The 15,395-nt window shown below is 37.9% G+C and overlaps 1 protein-coding gene across 1 annotated transcript in view; it reads right to left on the minus strand.

Annotated features, from left to right (window-relative positions):
- Positions 1 to 15,395, minus strand: part of TTC3 (tetratricopeptide repeat domain 3) — a 116,756-nt gene that overhangs the window by 71,931 nt on the left and 29,430 nt on the right. Inside the window, 6 exon segments of the mRNA XM_010834830.1 lie at positions 1,845 to 1,929; positions 4,885 to 4,945; positions 7,077 to 7,140; positions 7,672 to 7,792; positions 8,792 to 8,837; positions 10,062 to 10,224. Of these exon segments, the coding sequence (XP_010833132.1) occupies positions 1,845 to 1,929; positions 4,885 to 4,945; positions 7,077 to 7,140; positions 7,672 to 7,792; positions 8,792 to 8,837; positions 10,062 to 10,224 (540 nt within the window).

A 15,395-nucleotide genomic window follows, 5' to 3' on the forward strand; every position in this document is an offset into this window, starting at 1 on the left:
GTCGTGTCCAACTCTGTGCGACCCCATAGACAGCAGCCCACCAGGCTCCCCCGTCCCTGGGATTCTCCAGGCAAGAACACTGGAGTGGGTTGCCATTTCCTTCTCCAATGCATGAAAGTGAAGTCGCTCAGTCATGTCTGACTCTTAGCGACCCCATGGACTGCAGCCTACCAGGCTCCTCCATCCATGGGACTTTCCAGGCAAGAGTACTGGAGTGGGTTACTGGTGTGTAAATTTTATTTATGTTGTCAAAGACCAAGAGTCAACTTTTAGCTCTGTGGATCCTTTATGTGTTGTTCCATTTCATCACTTTCTTTTTCTTTTAATAGGTGAGAAGTAGACTTATTCCAGTCCATTCTAAAGGAGATCAGCCCTGGGTGTTCTTTGGAAGGACTGATGCTAAAGCTGAAACTCCAATACTTTGGCCACCTCATTCGAAGAGTTGACTCATTGGAAAAGACTGAAGCTGGGAGGGATTGGAGGCAGGAGGAGAAGGGGACGACAGAGGATGAGATGGCTGGATGGCATCATCGACTCGATGGACATTAGTTTGTGTGAACTCCAGGAGTTGGTGATGGACAGGGAGGCCTGGCATGCTGCAATTCATGGGGTCACAAAGAGTCGGACATGACTGAGTGACTGAACTGAACCAAGACTTATTTAGAGAGAAACACACTCCACAGACTGTGGGCCATCTCAGAAGTTGAGAGGCTCATTTCATTATTTTCTACTTTGTTATTTCCTTCTACTCTCTCTTTTCGTTGTTTTTTTTCCCCCCTTGTTCTTGAGAGGAAAGTGTCACTAATTTAAAAGTCTTGGAAATCCCCTGGTGGTCCAGTGATTAAGGCTCCACACTTTCAATCCAAGAAGTGAGAGTTTGATCCCTGGTCAGGGAACCAAAGATCCCACATGCTGCAGCAATAAACAAGTAAATACATAAATGTCTCTGTTCTTTTAATACATGCATTCAGCTTGACAAATTCCCTTCAAAGTAATCTTTTAGCTGTATCCCTTGCATTTTTTAAAATGTTTTGATAGCAGTTTTAGGTTTACAAAAAAACCTAAGAGGGAGGAACCAAGATTTCCACAAACTTCTTGTTCCCTTAAATGCATAGCTTCCCCACTATCAGTATCACTCATCAGAATGACATAGTTGTTTTTTTTTTTCTTAAACCAAGGATTAACCAACACTGACACCACATAACCATCCGAAGCCCACAGCTTACCTGTGAACCCTATCTATGGCTCACTCTTGGTGTACATTCTACAGGCTCATACATAATGTATCCATCATCTATACTATCAGACAAAGGATTTTCACAGCCTGAGAAATCCTCTGTGCTCTGCCTATTCATTTCTTCCCCCTTAATGTACATTTTTTATTATTCAATATCATAGAAAGAATTTTATATACAGTTATCTGATAAATCAAAGAATAAAACGTTTGCTCCTTTAAGATTTTATGGTAGGTGTAATAAAACTGCAGGTATTTAAACCTTTTAAAATTATTTAACTTAAAAGTTAAAAACTTTGGGAAGCAAAGATAGCCAAAGCTTTACATCTTTGGAAAGACTTGCTTCTTCCTTTTAAATCTTTTGGAAACAAACACTTGTGCAGTATTAACCATTAGTTAAATCTCAGGTTCACATAATTACCAAGTTCAAACTTAAATTTAATGATAGTTTGGTCTCTTAGCAATCATCTATTAAATTCTATGTCCATAACTAAAATTACATTAGAAAAACCCAAAAACTTAAAGAGTGGTACGTGATCAGACTTCACTCAAGTGACAAAATGTTATGTTCAGAGAGTCTCTTTTCCATTAGCAAAGTCTCTGCCTTTACCTGGTGTGCGGCTCTGGAAGATTTAGAAAACTGTTTCTCCAAGATGTTTTTTAAATCTACTGGTAAAGTTTCTTGTGAACCAGGGCTAAAAGAGAAAAGTACTGTTGTGAATTATTTTAAAACAATCCTGCTTATATAAAGGAAAATACTATTATTTACTGAAAGTCCTATCAAACATTGAGCAAATGGAGAGTCACAAATTCCTAAACAGAAATATTACCAAGATGCTGATTCTCTGCCAAGTAATTTCTAAGTTTAATAAAACCCCTATTAAATTAGAGGGGAAGGAGGACCAGAGGAACTCATTATACAGACATTATGGAAGAACAGCTTAAAAAAAAAAAAAAGAAATTTGGGATTTACACTGATCACCAAGTTATTACAAATGTAAGTCATCAATAACAACAAACTCCTGAGACAATCAGTGTGTTCAATACCGCAAAGATGCTCCATCTCATGCGAAAATCAAACAAAGACAGAAACATTTCAGAAAGGCTGAGCCTGAAGTCGGTGTTTTCTGACACCAGTTGTGACTCCAAATGTGTGGCGCTTTGAAACCAAATACCTGTGATTTTCCACACCAATTCTGCAACATCAACTAAGAGTCCAACAATTCAATTCTAACACCAGCTACGGAGTTAGTAACTCAGGCCCCACAGGTTACAAGCTCAGTCCCACAAGGCTGCCCTCACTTCAGCCACAATGGGGTACCCAGGCTACCCATGCTTATGCCCCACTGATTACAAATTCAGGGGTTCCTGTGACCACCCCTAAGGTTCAACTATTCCTGAGGACAACCCACAGAACTCAGGAAAGCACTTTACTTATGGTTATCAGTTAATCGTAAAGGACAGAGGTCGGGAGCAGCTCAGTGGAAAAGACTCAGGGAAGGTGTGGGGGGAGAAGCACCATGCTGCTTTCACACTGCCCCCGAGTCACTCTCCCCGCCATCTCCATGTAGTCACCAACCCAGAAGCTCCTTAACCCCTGTGTTTAGACGTTCTTATTGAGGTCTCATTACACAGGCATGAATGATTAAATCACTGGACACTCGTGACTAAACTCAATTTCTAGCTCCCTTCCCCTCCCAAAAGATTGGGGGGTGGGGGGTGCTGAAAGTTCCAACCAATCACACGTTTTATCTTTTTGGTGACCACCCTCGATCTTGAAGACAGGGGCCCAACCTTGAGTCACCTTATGAGTATAAACTCAAGGAGGGAGGAAGGAGCTCCAAAGTCTTTTGGAAGTAACCAAAGACTCTCTCTTCACTCAGGAAACTCCAAGGGTCCTAGGAGCTCTGTGCCAGGAACTGGGGACATGGACCAAATCTATAAACACCCTTCTTATACCATACCCTCTAGTAGCTTAGTACCAGTATGAACGCTGCTCATTTTCTGAGAGGAAAATACGGCAAAGATAGTTACACAGGCCCTTTGATGGCAATTCCTACTCAAGAAATTCCTCCTTCACATAACATCTATTTCATGAAATATCCTACAGCCATGAAAATGAAGAATGTAGATATCCATGGTCTGATATGGGAAGGTAGTCAAGGCATTTTAGAAGAGATAAAGGCAAGCTAGAGGCCAGAATGGTTCTAACAATGAAAATGATAGTGTTAACAATGATGACAGTTCCACTGTATTGAACATTTACTATGTTCCAGGGCTCTAAGAATTTTATGTGGTTGTCCTACTTGGGCTTCCCTTGTAGCTCAGTTGGTAAAGAATCTGCCTGCAATGCAGAAGGCCTGGGTTCAATTCCTGGGTCAGGAAGATCCCCTGGAGACGGAAAATGGCAACCCACTCCAGTATTCTTGCCTGGAAAACTCCATGGATAGTGGAGCTGGTGGACTACAGCCCATGAGGTCATAGAGTCGGACACGACTTGGCGACTAAACCACCAAACCACCATCCACTTTATTATTTAATAACCTCATGAAATAGATATAATCAAGAAGAGTATTCAGTTTGAAAACAGAAACAAAATATCAGGAAAATCGAGTTATCTTTAACACAATGGGTTGAAACTGTATGCATTCAAAGAATAAACATGTACTGGGTTTTGATTTCTTTTTGTGCTGAGAGAAGAGGGGTGAGGAGGAAGACCCAGGGCTTTTCTAACAAATAAGAGAATAACATAAGGCACTATGGCTTTGCTTTGTATTTAACTTTGGTAGAAGCATCAAAAAATGGTACTTTACTAATTTCTCTTAATGCTATGATATTCAAATGATATTCATTCTCCTTGAAGCACCTATCAAGGAATCAGCCTTCAGATACAAAGAGAAAACTGAAGACTAGTGGAACTGTGGCAAGGAAGGCTTTGCAGTTTCACCAGCATCATTTTCATTGTTTTCATGAATTTCTGTATCTACTATAAGATTTACGCTTTCACTTTGCCATCAATTTACATCACTGTACGTAATGGGAGATTATAAAGATTGGTGCCAAGAGTTCCTACTGTTAACTGGGGGAAATGCTTGGTAGAACCAATTTTGTAAGTGGTTGGTTTATTAGTAAATCCTTTCCTCTAATGGGATAATGACTCAAAAGGGCCTCTGAATACACATACAGCCATGTCAGGGCACGCAGTTAGTTTTCAGATGGTCAAGAAATGATTAACAGCGATTTCTAAAGAAAGGCACTAGAGAAGGAACTGAGAGACAGGTGAAAGCAAGCGAACAGTGAAGGAGATCAAATATTTACAGTTATCTGAATATGCCTTCCTCTTCCTCTTATGAGCATGTATTTTGAAATCTTAGAAAATTAATGCTGCAATATCTATTATATGACTCTCAGTCAATTAACATTCAGTATTAAAAAATCCTTTAGCCAAAAATCATCTTCTTCTAAAGACATGCCTAGACATTTGAAAGAGATGTACTTATCATAATACACACATGCAAAAGTAGCTACTACTTGAAAGAGATTTTTCCTTTCTTCTTGGGAGGTGGACATTATGGAAACAAAATAAAGCAAAAGGAAAAAAAAAAAAAAGATAAGAAACGTACCTGAAAAAAAAAAAAAAAAAAACGTACCTGAACTTCTCCAATTCATTGTTTCGAGATTTTTGTTTCCCTTTATATTTTGGAGGCTGACCTGTGAATACAAAAGTATTTGTTCCTGAAATCTGTATGTAAAAATCTACAAACTTAAAAGTAAAGTTTTTAAAAAATGTAAATTGGAATAATAAAGCAAAGGGAGCAATATTGTGAGTCTAACAGGTAAGCTATTAAAAAAAAAAAGCTACTGATAATGTTTCTCTATGTATGCTATAAAATTACTGTAAGAATAAATTATAATGATTATCATTTAACCCTACAGTAGATACAGAAGAGATATAGTTTACAAGAAAGATAGATATAGAAGAGATATAGAAGGCTATAGTTGCTTTCTTTTTTTCTTGTTTCTCAGGCTATAGTTTCTATTCTCAGGGAGTTTATAATCATATGGGAAGAAAAGACAGTCACTTCAGTAATTAAATAACAATCCCCACTAAGAAAAAAAAGAAGATTCTATGTTGTTATTGAAATATCAATCCCATAGTAACTGCTCTTGGTAATTCCTAGAAGGGAAAATCAAGTAAATTGGAGTGACTGGGAAAGGCATCAGGAGGGATGCAGCATCTGTGTTTAAGGTAACAAGTAGGATTTTACACAGAATGGGCCAAATGGAGTTCATTTTAAGCAGCACTAGGCAAACCTGTGTGATTAAGGGGGTTAAGTAAGGACAGGCTGAAAGGGGCAGGTGGTGTGAATGTGTGCATGCCCAGTGCTTCTGACTCCCCAGCTCTGCAGCTCAGCCTTGACCTCCTCAGGTGGAGCAGGGCACCACTGTACACACTGTACACAGTTGTGCAGAGGAGAGCACAGGTAGGGAGGAGGTGCGTCTGAAGGAAGCTTTGGGAGAAGCAAATCAGCTATGTACGAGGGAGGGGCTGACAGCCTGAGCTCTGGGGGCCTCAGAAAACCAGAGACTTCTAGAAAGAAGAGTTCCAGTTTGATTTCTACTGGGTGACGTAGGGCTAAATTTAATTAATCTAATTCTGGGACCTCAATTTCTTTGAACATAGATGCAGAACTATGAACAGTATTTAAATGATTTAAATGATCTAATAATGGCCTAAGAAATATTAATAAATTAAAAGCTGTTTTTATAGAAGAAGTTTTATTTTCAAATATTTTGCATACGCCATAAAGTCACATCAGGTAAGGCAGGCCCCTGTGTTTCCCCCCTTTATATCTGTGCTATAGTGCTAACTAGTAGTAAGTGGTTGGATATGCAGCACTGGAGCCTAAGAGAAGATAGAGCTGCAGGAAGTAAAAGACCGAAATGACTGCAGGAAAAATAAAGGAACAAAAAACCTAGTGAAAGAAAAGAGGCCAACAGGATCACTAACTAGAAGGTCAACCATCTCACCACAATAGCTCTGGAAGGAGCTCATGAAAGCTTGAGGAAGTAATGTGTATATAACCACAACTTTGAACCATCGAGAAAATCTGAATTCTCTCAAACTTTGTTTTAAAAGACAGAGAAGAATGAAATCCACTTCAGAATGACTTCCTTCAGAAGCAGGAAGTATAAAGGGACACTGAGAAAAAATGTGGCCTGAGTATTTGCTTTTCTGAAATCTTTCATTTCTTAAGACACCAAGTAGATGAGGTCTGCTGTGTGTCTCCATGTTTTCTAGATGCACAAATAAATGAATGCACTAAACACATATAATTTAAATAAAGTAGTATTAAAGTATATGCATTCTCAACATATACTTAGGGGTGACATCTCCCCCCAAAAAGTTGGAATTGGTTACTGGAAGATGAAAAAAATCTGTTTTTATATATAAAGCACACATGTACATACAGAACATAAAACAGACAAATGGTATCTGAAGTATTAAAGTTTCATGAAAGGAGAAACAGCTCTGAGAGCAGGGGGTAGATAACGAAAGAAACACTGGCCTAGTGGAAATTAGGTAGCAGACCAAGAGAGCATCATTTTTCCTTTCCATACCTTTACCTGGATTTCCAAAATTAAATTTATTAAGTAATATGAAAAGACTGAGCATTTATTTCAAATAAATATTCCCATTTTTTTCTAGACTCAGAAGCACTGCAAAGTAAAAGGAGAACAACAGCAAATATAAGTGAGACTTTTGCGAATTTTAGCATGTAGAAGCCTAGGCAACACTACATGAATTCAGCAAAAACTTACAGAAGGGGAAAAAACTCACTTGATGGCGGTACAAATTCAGGATGACAGTCACAATCATCTACTTTCAGAGCTTCATCTACCACCTACCATGAAAATAAAATTACTGAGACTTAAGAAAAAAAAATACAGCCATGAACAGCTAAATAATTAAGTAGAACAGAATTTATCTAAGCACCTAAAATACTCAGCTTTACCAAATGAATAAATCAACAAAATGGTAAGTACTGCACAATAAATGCTGAATTAATCCTATCACCTCTTTCCTTATGCTCCTCTCCCAAACTGAATATAGCCTCTTTGAGACTTTCATTATTAACAACAAAAGAATTATATGGTGAATTGGGAAAGTTCCCTTTAATGCCCATCTAAGTCCAAAACACAATTCCCTTTTTTCCCCCCTCAAGCCCCGGAAAGAAATATAAATGTGAACTTGACCTTTGAGTACATTACAGGTCAGAAGAAAACTGACACAGGTCATCTGGGACACTGAGCACAGAGCTGGGCTATAGGCTTAGAGACGCCTGTTAGTTTCCATTATCACAAAAACAGTACTATAAAATATGAGACTATCCATACTCAAAATAATTTTAATCTTGGTTTTTAACTGAGCTTACCTTTGGATTCTGATTACCACCGTTTGCCATTTCGTGGTTAGTTTTTCTGAAATTTTTTTCAGTTTCCACAAAGTTAAGTGAAGTACTAAATGCAGGTGCTGATAAACTAGGTATGTAGGCCCTGAGCAGTAATAAAAGAAATAATAATTTTATTTCTATTGACTAGTATTTTTTAAAAGTTATCCTTCAAACAAGGAGATTTTAGCAAGTATAGCCTTTTTTCCTCAAAAGCAAAGTAATAGCTTCAAAAAGAACCTCTACCTCTGAGATTGGGTTTTTATATAAATATTGCTTTAAATTTGGCATTAAAACCTCAAAATAGATAAAGAACAACTCAAGAAATGTATACTGGTTTCTAATATTAAAATAAGTAAGTCTCGTTATAAATTTAACAGCTTCAACATCCCAAGCATGTGGGTAAAGTTTAATCTATTTTAACTGCCAAATAAAAAAACGTAGAATCCTGACTGCTGTTTGTTTTCTTATGAGCAGAAGAAAATGAGCTCAAATCTATCTGCTGCCTACTTCTAACAGGAGTGCCTCAGCCTTTTTTTGAAAAGGTATAAGGAGGCTGGAGGTGGATGCTTATGGGATGGAGGTGAGGGGTGAACGGCACAGATTGTGCCCCTGGTCTCTGCTGCCAGGACCCTCATGCCCAAAACTGGTGCCACCGAAGCACAGTTATGTCTTCTTAACACTTCACACCTCCTCCCCATGGGCTTAGGCTATGGATCTCCAGTACACATATATGCAAATAGCTCGGCAAAACAAATCACAGGTCATCACCTAATCTTACAAACACACTTTAAAATCTCCTCTTGGGATTTCCCTGGTGGTCCAGTGACCAAGACTCTGCACTTTCAATTGCAGGGGTCCTAGGTTCGATTCCTGGTCAGCAAACTAGATTCCACATGATGTAATTAAAAAGTCTGCATGCTGCAACTAAGATCTGGGGCAGCCAAATAAAAAAATATTAAAATCAGTAAAATAAAACCTCCTCTTGTCCTTCCATTCCCAACTTTATTGTGGTTGCTATTACATACTAAAGCATCAGAAAGCAACTCGAACTCACAGAGCAAAACCACTCCAAGTAACAGCTACTGATCTGACATTAACTCACCTGCTTTCACAGAAGGCTTTGACTGGATTACTAGCTGGTGTTTGACCTACAAAAATGAACCACACACACACACAATAATCAGTGGATTGGCAACACATACTTTAAAATATTTTCACATTTCTTTTAGGCTAACAATAAGACTATCAAATTTAGGGAACTGAAAAATAAACCTAGGCAATTTTACACTTCCGTATGTTTTTAGTTTTAGAACGATGTCAATAAGATGCTGCTGCTGCTGCTGCTAAGTCACTTCAGTTGTGTCCGACTTTGTGCAACCCCATAGACGGCAGCCCACCAGGCTCCGCCGTCCCTGGGATTCTCCAGGCAAGAACACTGGAGTGGGTTGCCATCTCCTTCTCCAATGCATGAAAGTGAAAAGTGAAAGTGAAGTCACTCAGTCGTGTCCGACTCCTAGCGACCACATGGACTGCAGCCTACCAGGCTCCTCCATCCATGGGATTTTCCAGGCAAGAGTACTGGAGTGGGGTGCCACTGCCTTCTCCACAAGATGCTACACAAACCTTATTTGACATCCCATTACATGTGATCATTGAGTAGATGCAGCAATGTATAATCTCAATCAGAGACGGTACCTGTCTTCGAGGAGCTCACAATCTGATAAACGTGTCCTGTTGGATGACAACATCTGACAGTGAAATAGAACTGCTGGGCTCAGCTTCGTGAGACACTAACTACTCACAGAAGAAAGAACGGGAAAGGACTCTACACTGAGTAAGGTGATTTCAGGCACTGGAGGGAGCAAAATGACTCAGGAGGGAAAACAAGGGCAGAATGAAAACCTGGAGTTCCCAGCCTGCACACTAATTTCTGATGTACCTATGTATACACACACATTCAGCATGCTACAGAATTAGTCACAAACTTGGTGCAAAAACAAACAACACTACTGAAGGGCCTTTTCTTTAGGAAATAACTATAATAATGGAGGAAGAAATTTAAAACTTTGTTTCAAAAGGTTTTCCTTCATTCAAAATTTCAAGAAAGCATATTTTTCTATAGAAGAATAAATAATTTGTTGCTATTTCAAATAAAAAGTACAAATCATTTATTATTACCAACTGGAATATAATACTAACAGAATTCTACATGAATACAAATGAAAAATTTAAGTGAGCTGACCAAGATAACATAAAATATAAGTACAAATCTTCTGAGAACTGATTTATGGTCCTCCATTAATCCAAGAAACCCACCTTTGCAAGTTTTTAAGGGAATTCGACTGTAACCAAAAGAATCTTAGGTGAAATACCTTGCAGGTCTTCTATTTGTTTTTGTAACTTTACATGCTGCTGAATTAGATCCTTGATTCCCTCAGGGTCATTTTTACAGAGTTTTTGAGCTTTTATGTTTGCTTGCAGGGCCCAGTCATATTCCCCCAGCATAGAAAGAGCAGCACAATAACGATAATGACCCTGTTCCAAAAAGATAAATTCAATTTTTTCTCAAAAATATACTTAAAGAAAATTTAATGAAAAAATATTTTGCTTGAAAACTGGTTAGTTACTTGAAATGTTACACTAGGATCTTCTTAATAAAAAATAAATGAAAATGTTAATACCTCTCAGGAAATAAAATTACCTAAATGAGTTAGATGAAAAGCTACGAACAACAATTTTTAACAACTGACTGTAGAGATCAGTGTTTTTGCTTAAGAGATTTTTGTATCCACCCCAAAGATAACAATTCAACCTTTACTGTATGTAAAAGACATTATTTTATGCCAAATAAAGTATAAAAGTAATTCATTATAAATGAGTAACTTAATTTTTTTCAAAATGTTTTTAGGCAATAATAGTCTCTAAGTCATTACATTGCCTATATATTTTATTAACTTTAAACTTTTTATTTTGTATTGCGGTATAGCCGACTAACAATGTTGTGGTAGTTTCACGTGAACAGCAAAAGGACTCAGCCATATATATACACACACCCACATTCTCTACACTTTTGAAATCAAGAGTTTTAGAGCTGGAAGGAACAATCAGCTTGTGCAGTAGTCTTTCGACCCCTCTGAAGAGCATGGGCACAGATAAGAGGTGCATATATTACTCCCATCTTTCTTAATCAGCTTTTAATTATTTTATCTCTAAGTATAGTCCTCGGGTTTAAGAAAAGATCCAAAAACCACTGACTTACTCTTTAATTCCAATGATCAGGTTGTTTCTTTTCTTTTTTTGCTACCGAATCATAGTTCTGGCTGGTCCCTTAATTTATGTGTTTTGGGAAATCAGTATCAAGCTTGAACATTTTAATCCAGAAAGTTAATATTACCAAAACGAGGGCTAATTCAGACAACCCCTCTTTTAGCTACCCCCAAACCAAACTCCCATTTTAGGCTTGATATCTCCATTTAAGAAGTGATTTACAAGTGTGAGAGGCTTGAACTGGCCTAATGCCACATTTATTTAGAGACAAGCCAAAGAACTTGGATCTTAGGACTCCAGGTCCAGAGCTCTTTCCTCTTTAACTACACATTTTACAAAGAACATTCTGATTCTATTAGAAAATATGAAATCAGAAATAAATGATCCTTTTAAGAAAGATGAGTTTTTCACTAAAAGCAGCAAGAAACCACCAGCAGACCTATGTTGACGTAGGTTTGGTGCATATACAATCCCACTTTGCTGCACCAACCCAACCGGAGAGGTCCAGAGCATTTCCTAAGCAGGCTCTTCAGGTTCAGCTCAATGACCCCCAATTCAGCATTTGGTTACACTCTGCTTTTCCTCCAAAGGCAGGAAGATAGATCTCACAGTTATGCTACAAGACCAAAATTCTATCCACTAAGCATAAACCAACCTCAAACTTTATATAGCGGCATTAAAAAAAAAAAATCACAGCATAGGAAATTATGGGAGATTATAAACCTCACCTACTAAATTTATAGAAAACACTTCATTTCCACCCATCTTCTACTGGGTTCTTTTCCCTAAGCTCTGTAAAACCCAGTGTAACTTCTATCAGATGAGAAGGGAGTTTATTCAGATCTCTGTGCTGAAGTTGTTTGAATGAAGCTTCAATGAAAGGTATCTCAGAAAGTTTCTTGAATCGAACTATGACAGTTTTGCTCTTCTGTGACATTATCTCATTCTCTATCACACACACTGTTTATCTGCCTAGTATCTCTTCCTTCTTACGTGCCATCATGTCACTACTCCACGTAGTAATGCCCACATCTCAACAAGGGCTGGCAGGGAAGAAGTGAAGCTGTGACCCAGGAGACTGGCCAACAGATATGTACCATTAACAGTAACTGAACCACAGGTGGGCACATGGCTCAATTAGGATCAGTCTGAGGCACCCCCCAGTTATACTATATAAATACTAACAGAAGCTCTCTTTCCACTAGAAAAGTTACTAGAAACTTTCCACTAGAAACGTTTAGGATACCAGTCTGGGGCTCCCACTGTTTCAAAATGAAGCCGAGCACCTATTCTCTAATTGCCGCCTGTGATCAAAATAGATCAAGGATTGGATATACCCTCTTGCTTAAAAGTAAGACAAAGTACATGAAACAAAGGTTTGCTAGACACTGGATATCAGGCAACAGAAGAAAGTGATTCCTGAGAGATGAGAAACACAGAAAGCTCTCTGGTTGTTACCACTTACTGCGGGAGTGTTTCTTAGCCACAGCACAGGTAGACGGAACCCAGGGAGAGACCACAACCTCAGTGAAGACAGGAAAGCCAAGGCAGCACAAGTTCACGGGGCACAGGACCAGAGAGGACAGAGCTGGATAGAAGACTCCAGAGATTTCAGAGGGTCCCCCTTGAGTCTTCAGCTGAGTATCAATCAGTACATGCATGTGCAGCAACTACCCAAGCCAGGTAAAGCACCACTTGAAAAGACTAAAGGAACAACAGTCAGCACTCATATAAGGCCAGGAGTAATTCCTGTTCCCACCAACCAGAGCGGAAAACATAATTCGTGGGAGTTATTAAGTGCAGTACTCAACAGAGTTTGGTCTCAGTTGTGGAGAAAAAATTAGCCCAAAAACAAATACCACTATGATATCACCCAACAAAGCCTAAAACAATACTCCAAAGAATCTGTTTTCCAAGTAGCTTTACTGCATCTCAAAACAAAACTCAAAAATATTTACAGAAAACAAAAAAATATTAGGACCAAACAAGGTAAAATTCACAATGTCTGGCATCCAATCAAAAATTACTAGGTATGCAAAGAAGGAAAATGTGATCTATAATGAAAAGAAAAATCAATCCATTGAAAACAATCCAGAAATGACACAGATGACAGGATTAGCAGACAAGGACATTAAAACAGCTCTAGATAATATATTTCATACGTTCAAGACACTAAGGAAAAAATAGAATATATTAAGTAAAGACATGAATTATATAAGAAATATTCAAACTGAAATTCTAGAAATGACTGCTACAGCATTCAGATGAAAAATAAATTAGATGGAAATAAAGGCAGATTAGACATAACAGAAGAATTTGTGGACTTGACACAGCAATAAAAATCTAGGTAAAATGGAACAAAGAAAGAAAAGACTAAAAGTGATACAAACAGGGAAGCACCACTGAGAAACATAACGTGTACACAGATCTGGATCCAACCATGCCTGAACTACCATCCAACCATACACGAGCCAATAACTTCCCTCTTCCACTTATGCCAAATCTGAGTTGGTTTTGTCACTCCCAAACGAAGAGAGTCCTAACATACTCCTCAATATTAAAAAGTCCTTGAGGACATTTGTGAGGCTATTGGTTTGTATCCTGTATAAATACACCAAAAGACAATGCACACAGAAATACCAACAAATATTCAGTGACTATACTGTAAAAATTCTCACTCTTTAGGATACAATGATTCAACATCTCTTAAGCCTAAAAGTATGTACAGTAATCATAAATCAACTATACCTCAATGAAAAATAATGAAAAAATATATCATTTAAAAATTAAAATATGTTTAGGACAACTGACATTGTACCAGTTTTCTCTATCTGGAAAAAAGGAAGAAAAATTGGCCCACCCTCACACAGAAATCTACAGACTACCCACCTATACAGGCTTATATCCTAGACTCAATAGACTCAGGTTCATAAATGGACTCTGATAAAAGAATGCACCCTGTACAGTCTACTTTGGTTTTTTAAGTTTAAAATAGCTTTCAATGAGCACTCCTTTTTGGTAAAACAAAATGATAAATGACCTCAATATACAGTTACCAAATTTTCTGAATACTGAAATTTTCTGAATAGTACTAGGGAGTTGTGTTTTTTACCTACACAAGTAACTTTTGCAACTATCAAAAAATTCCCAATTAAAAAAAAAAATAAGGGAACCCACATAAACAGTCAACTGATCTTTGACAAAGAAACAAAGACAATACAATGGATCAAAGACAGTCTTTTCAACAAATGATACTGGAACTGGACATCTACGCGCAAAAAAATGAATCCAGACAAAAAATCAACTCAGAATAGATCACACACCACAAACTCCTAGAGGAGAGCACAGGGGAAAAACTAGATGACACCAGGTATGGTGATGACTTTTTAGATACACCAAAGGCATGATTCATGAAAGAAATAATTGATAAACTGGACTTGATTAAAATGAAAACTTACACTCTGTGAAAGAAACATCAAGAAAATGAGAAGACAAGCTTGGATCTTGCCTTCTGAAGAAGAAAATATTTGCAAAAAATACAGCTGATAAAGGGCTGTTATCCAAAATATACAGAGAACTCTTAAGAAATAAGAAAACAACCAGTTAAAAAATGAGCCAAAGACCTTAACAGACGCCTCATCAAGGAAGATATACAGTGGCAAATAAATATATGAAAAGATCCTTCACGTCTCATGTCATCAAGGAAATGCAAATTAAAATAATAAGATACCACTACGAATCTATCAGAACAGCCAAAATTCAGGACACTGACAACACTAAATGCTGGGAGGACGTGGAGCAACAAGAACTCCCATTCACTGCCGGTGGAAATGCAAAATGGTATAGCTCCTTTGGAAGACGGTTTGGCAACCATAAGTTTTTTAGTTTTCAAAAAAAGCAACAACAACAACATATTCTTATCATACGATCCAGCAATTGCACTCCTTGGTATTTACCCAAAGGAGCTGAAAATGTATGTCCACACAAAAACCTGCATATAGATGTTTATAGCAGCTTTATTCATAACCACCAAACCTTGGAAACAATCGAGATGTTCTTCAGGAGGTGAATAAACTGTAATATATCCAGACAATGTAATATTTTTCAGTGCTAAAAAGAAATACCTATCAAGCTATGAAAAGACATGGAGGAAACTTAAATGCATATTACTAAGTGAAAGAAGCCAGTCTGAGAAGGCTATACATCATATGTTTCCACCTATATGACATTCTGGAAAAAGTAAAACTATGGGAACAGTAAGGAGACCAATGGTTGCCACAATTTGGGAGGAAGGATGGATAGGCAGATCAGAGGATTTCAGGGCAGTGAAAATACTCTATGAACCACAATGGTGAAACACAGGTCATTATACATTTGTTCAAACCCACAGAAAGTCCACTTAGGGAGTGAACCCTAAGACCAACTATGGACTTTTGGTG

The sequence above is a fragment of the Bison bison genome, unplaced genomic scaffold (genome assembly GCF_000754665.1).
Source record: "Bison bison bison isolate TAMUID 2011002044 unplaced genomic scaffold, Bison_UMD1.0 scf7180017864037, whole genome shotgun sequence".
Classification (NCBI taxonomy): Eukaryota; Metazoa; Chordata; class Mammalia; order Artiodactyla; family Bovidae; genus Bison; species Bison bison.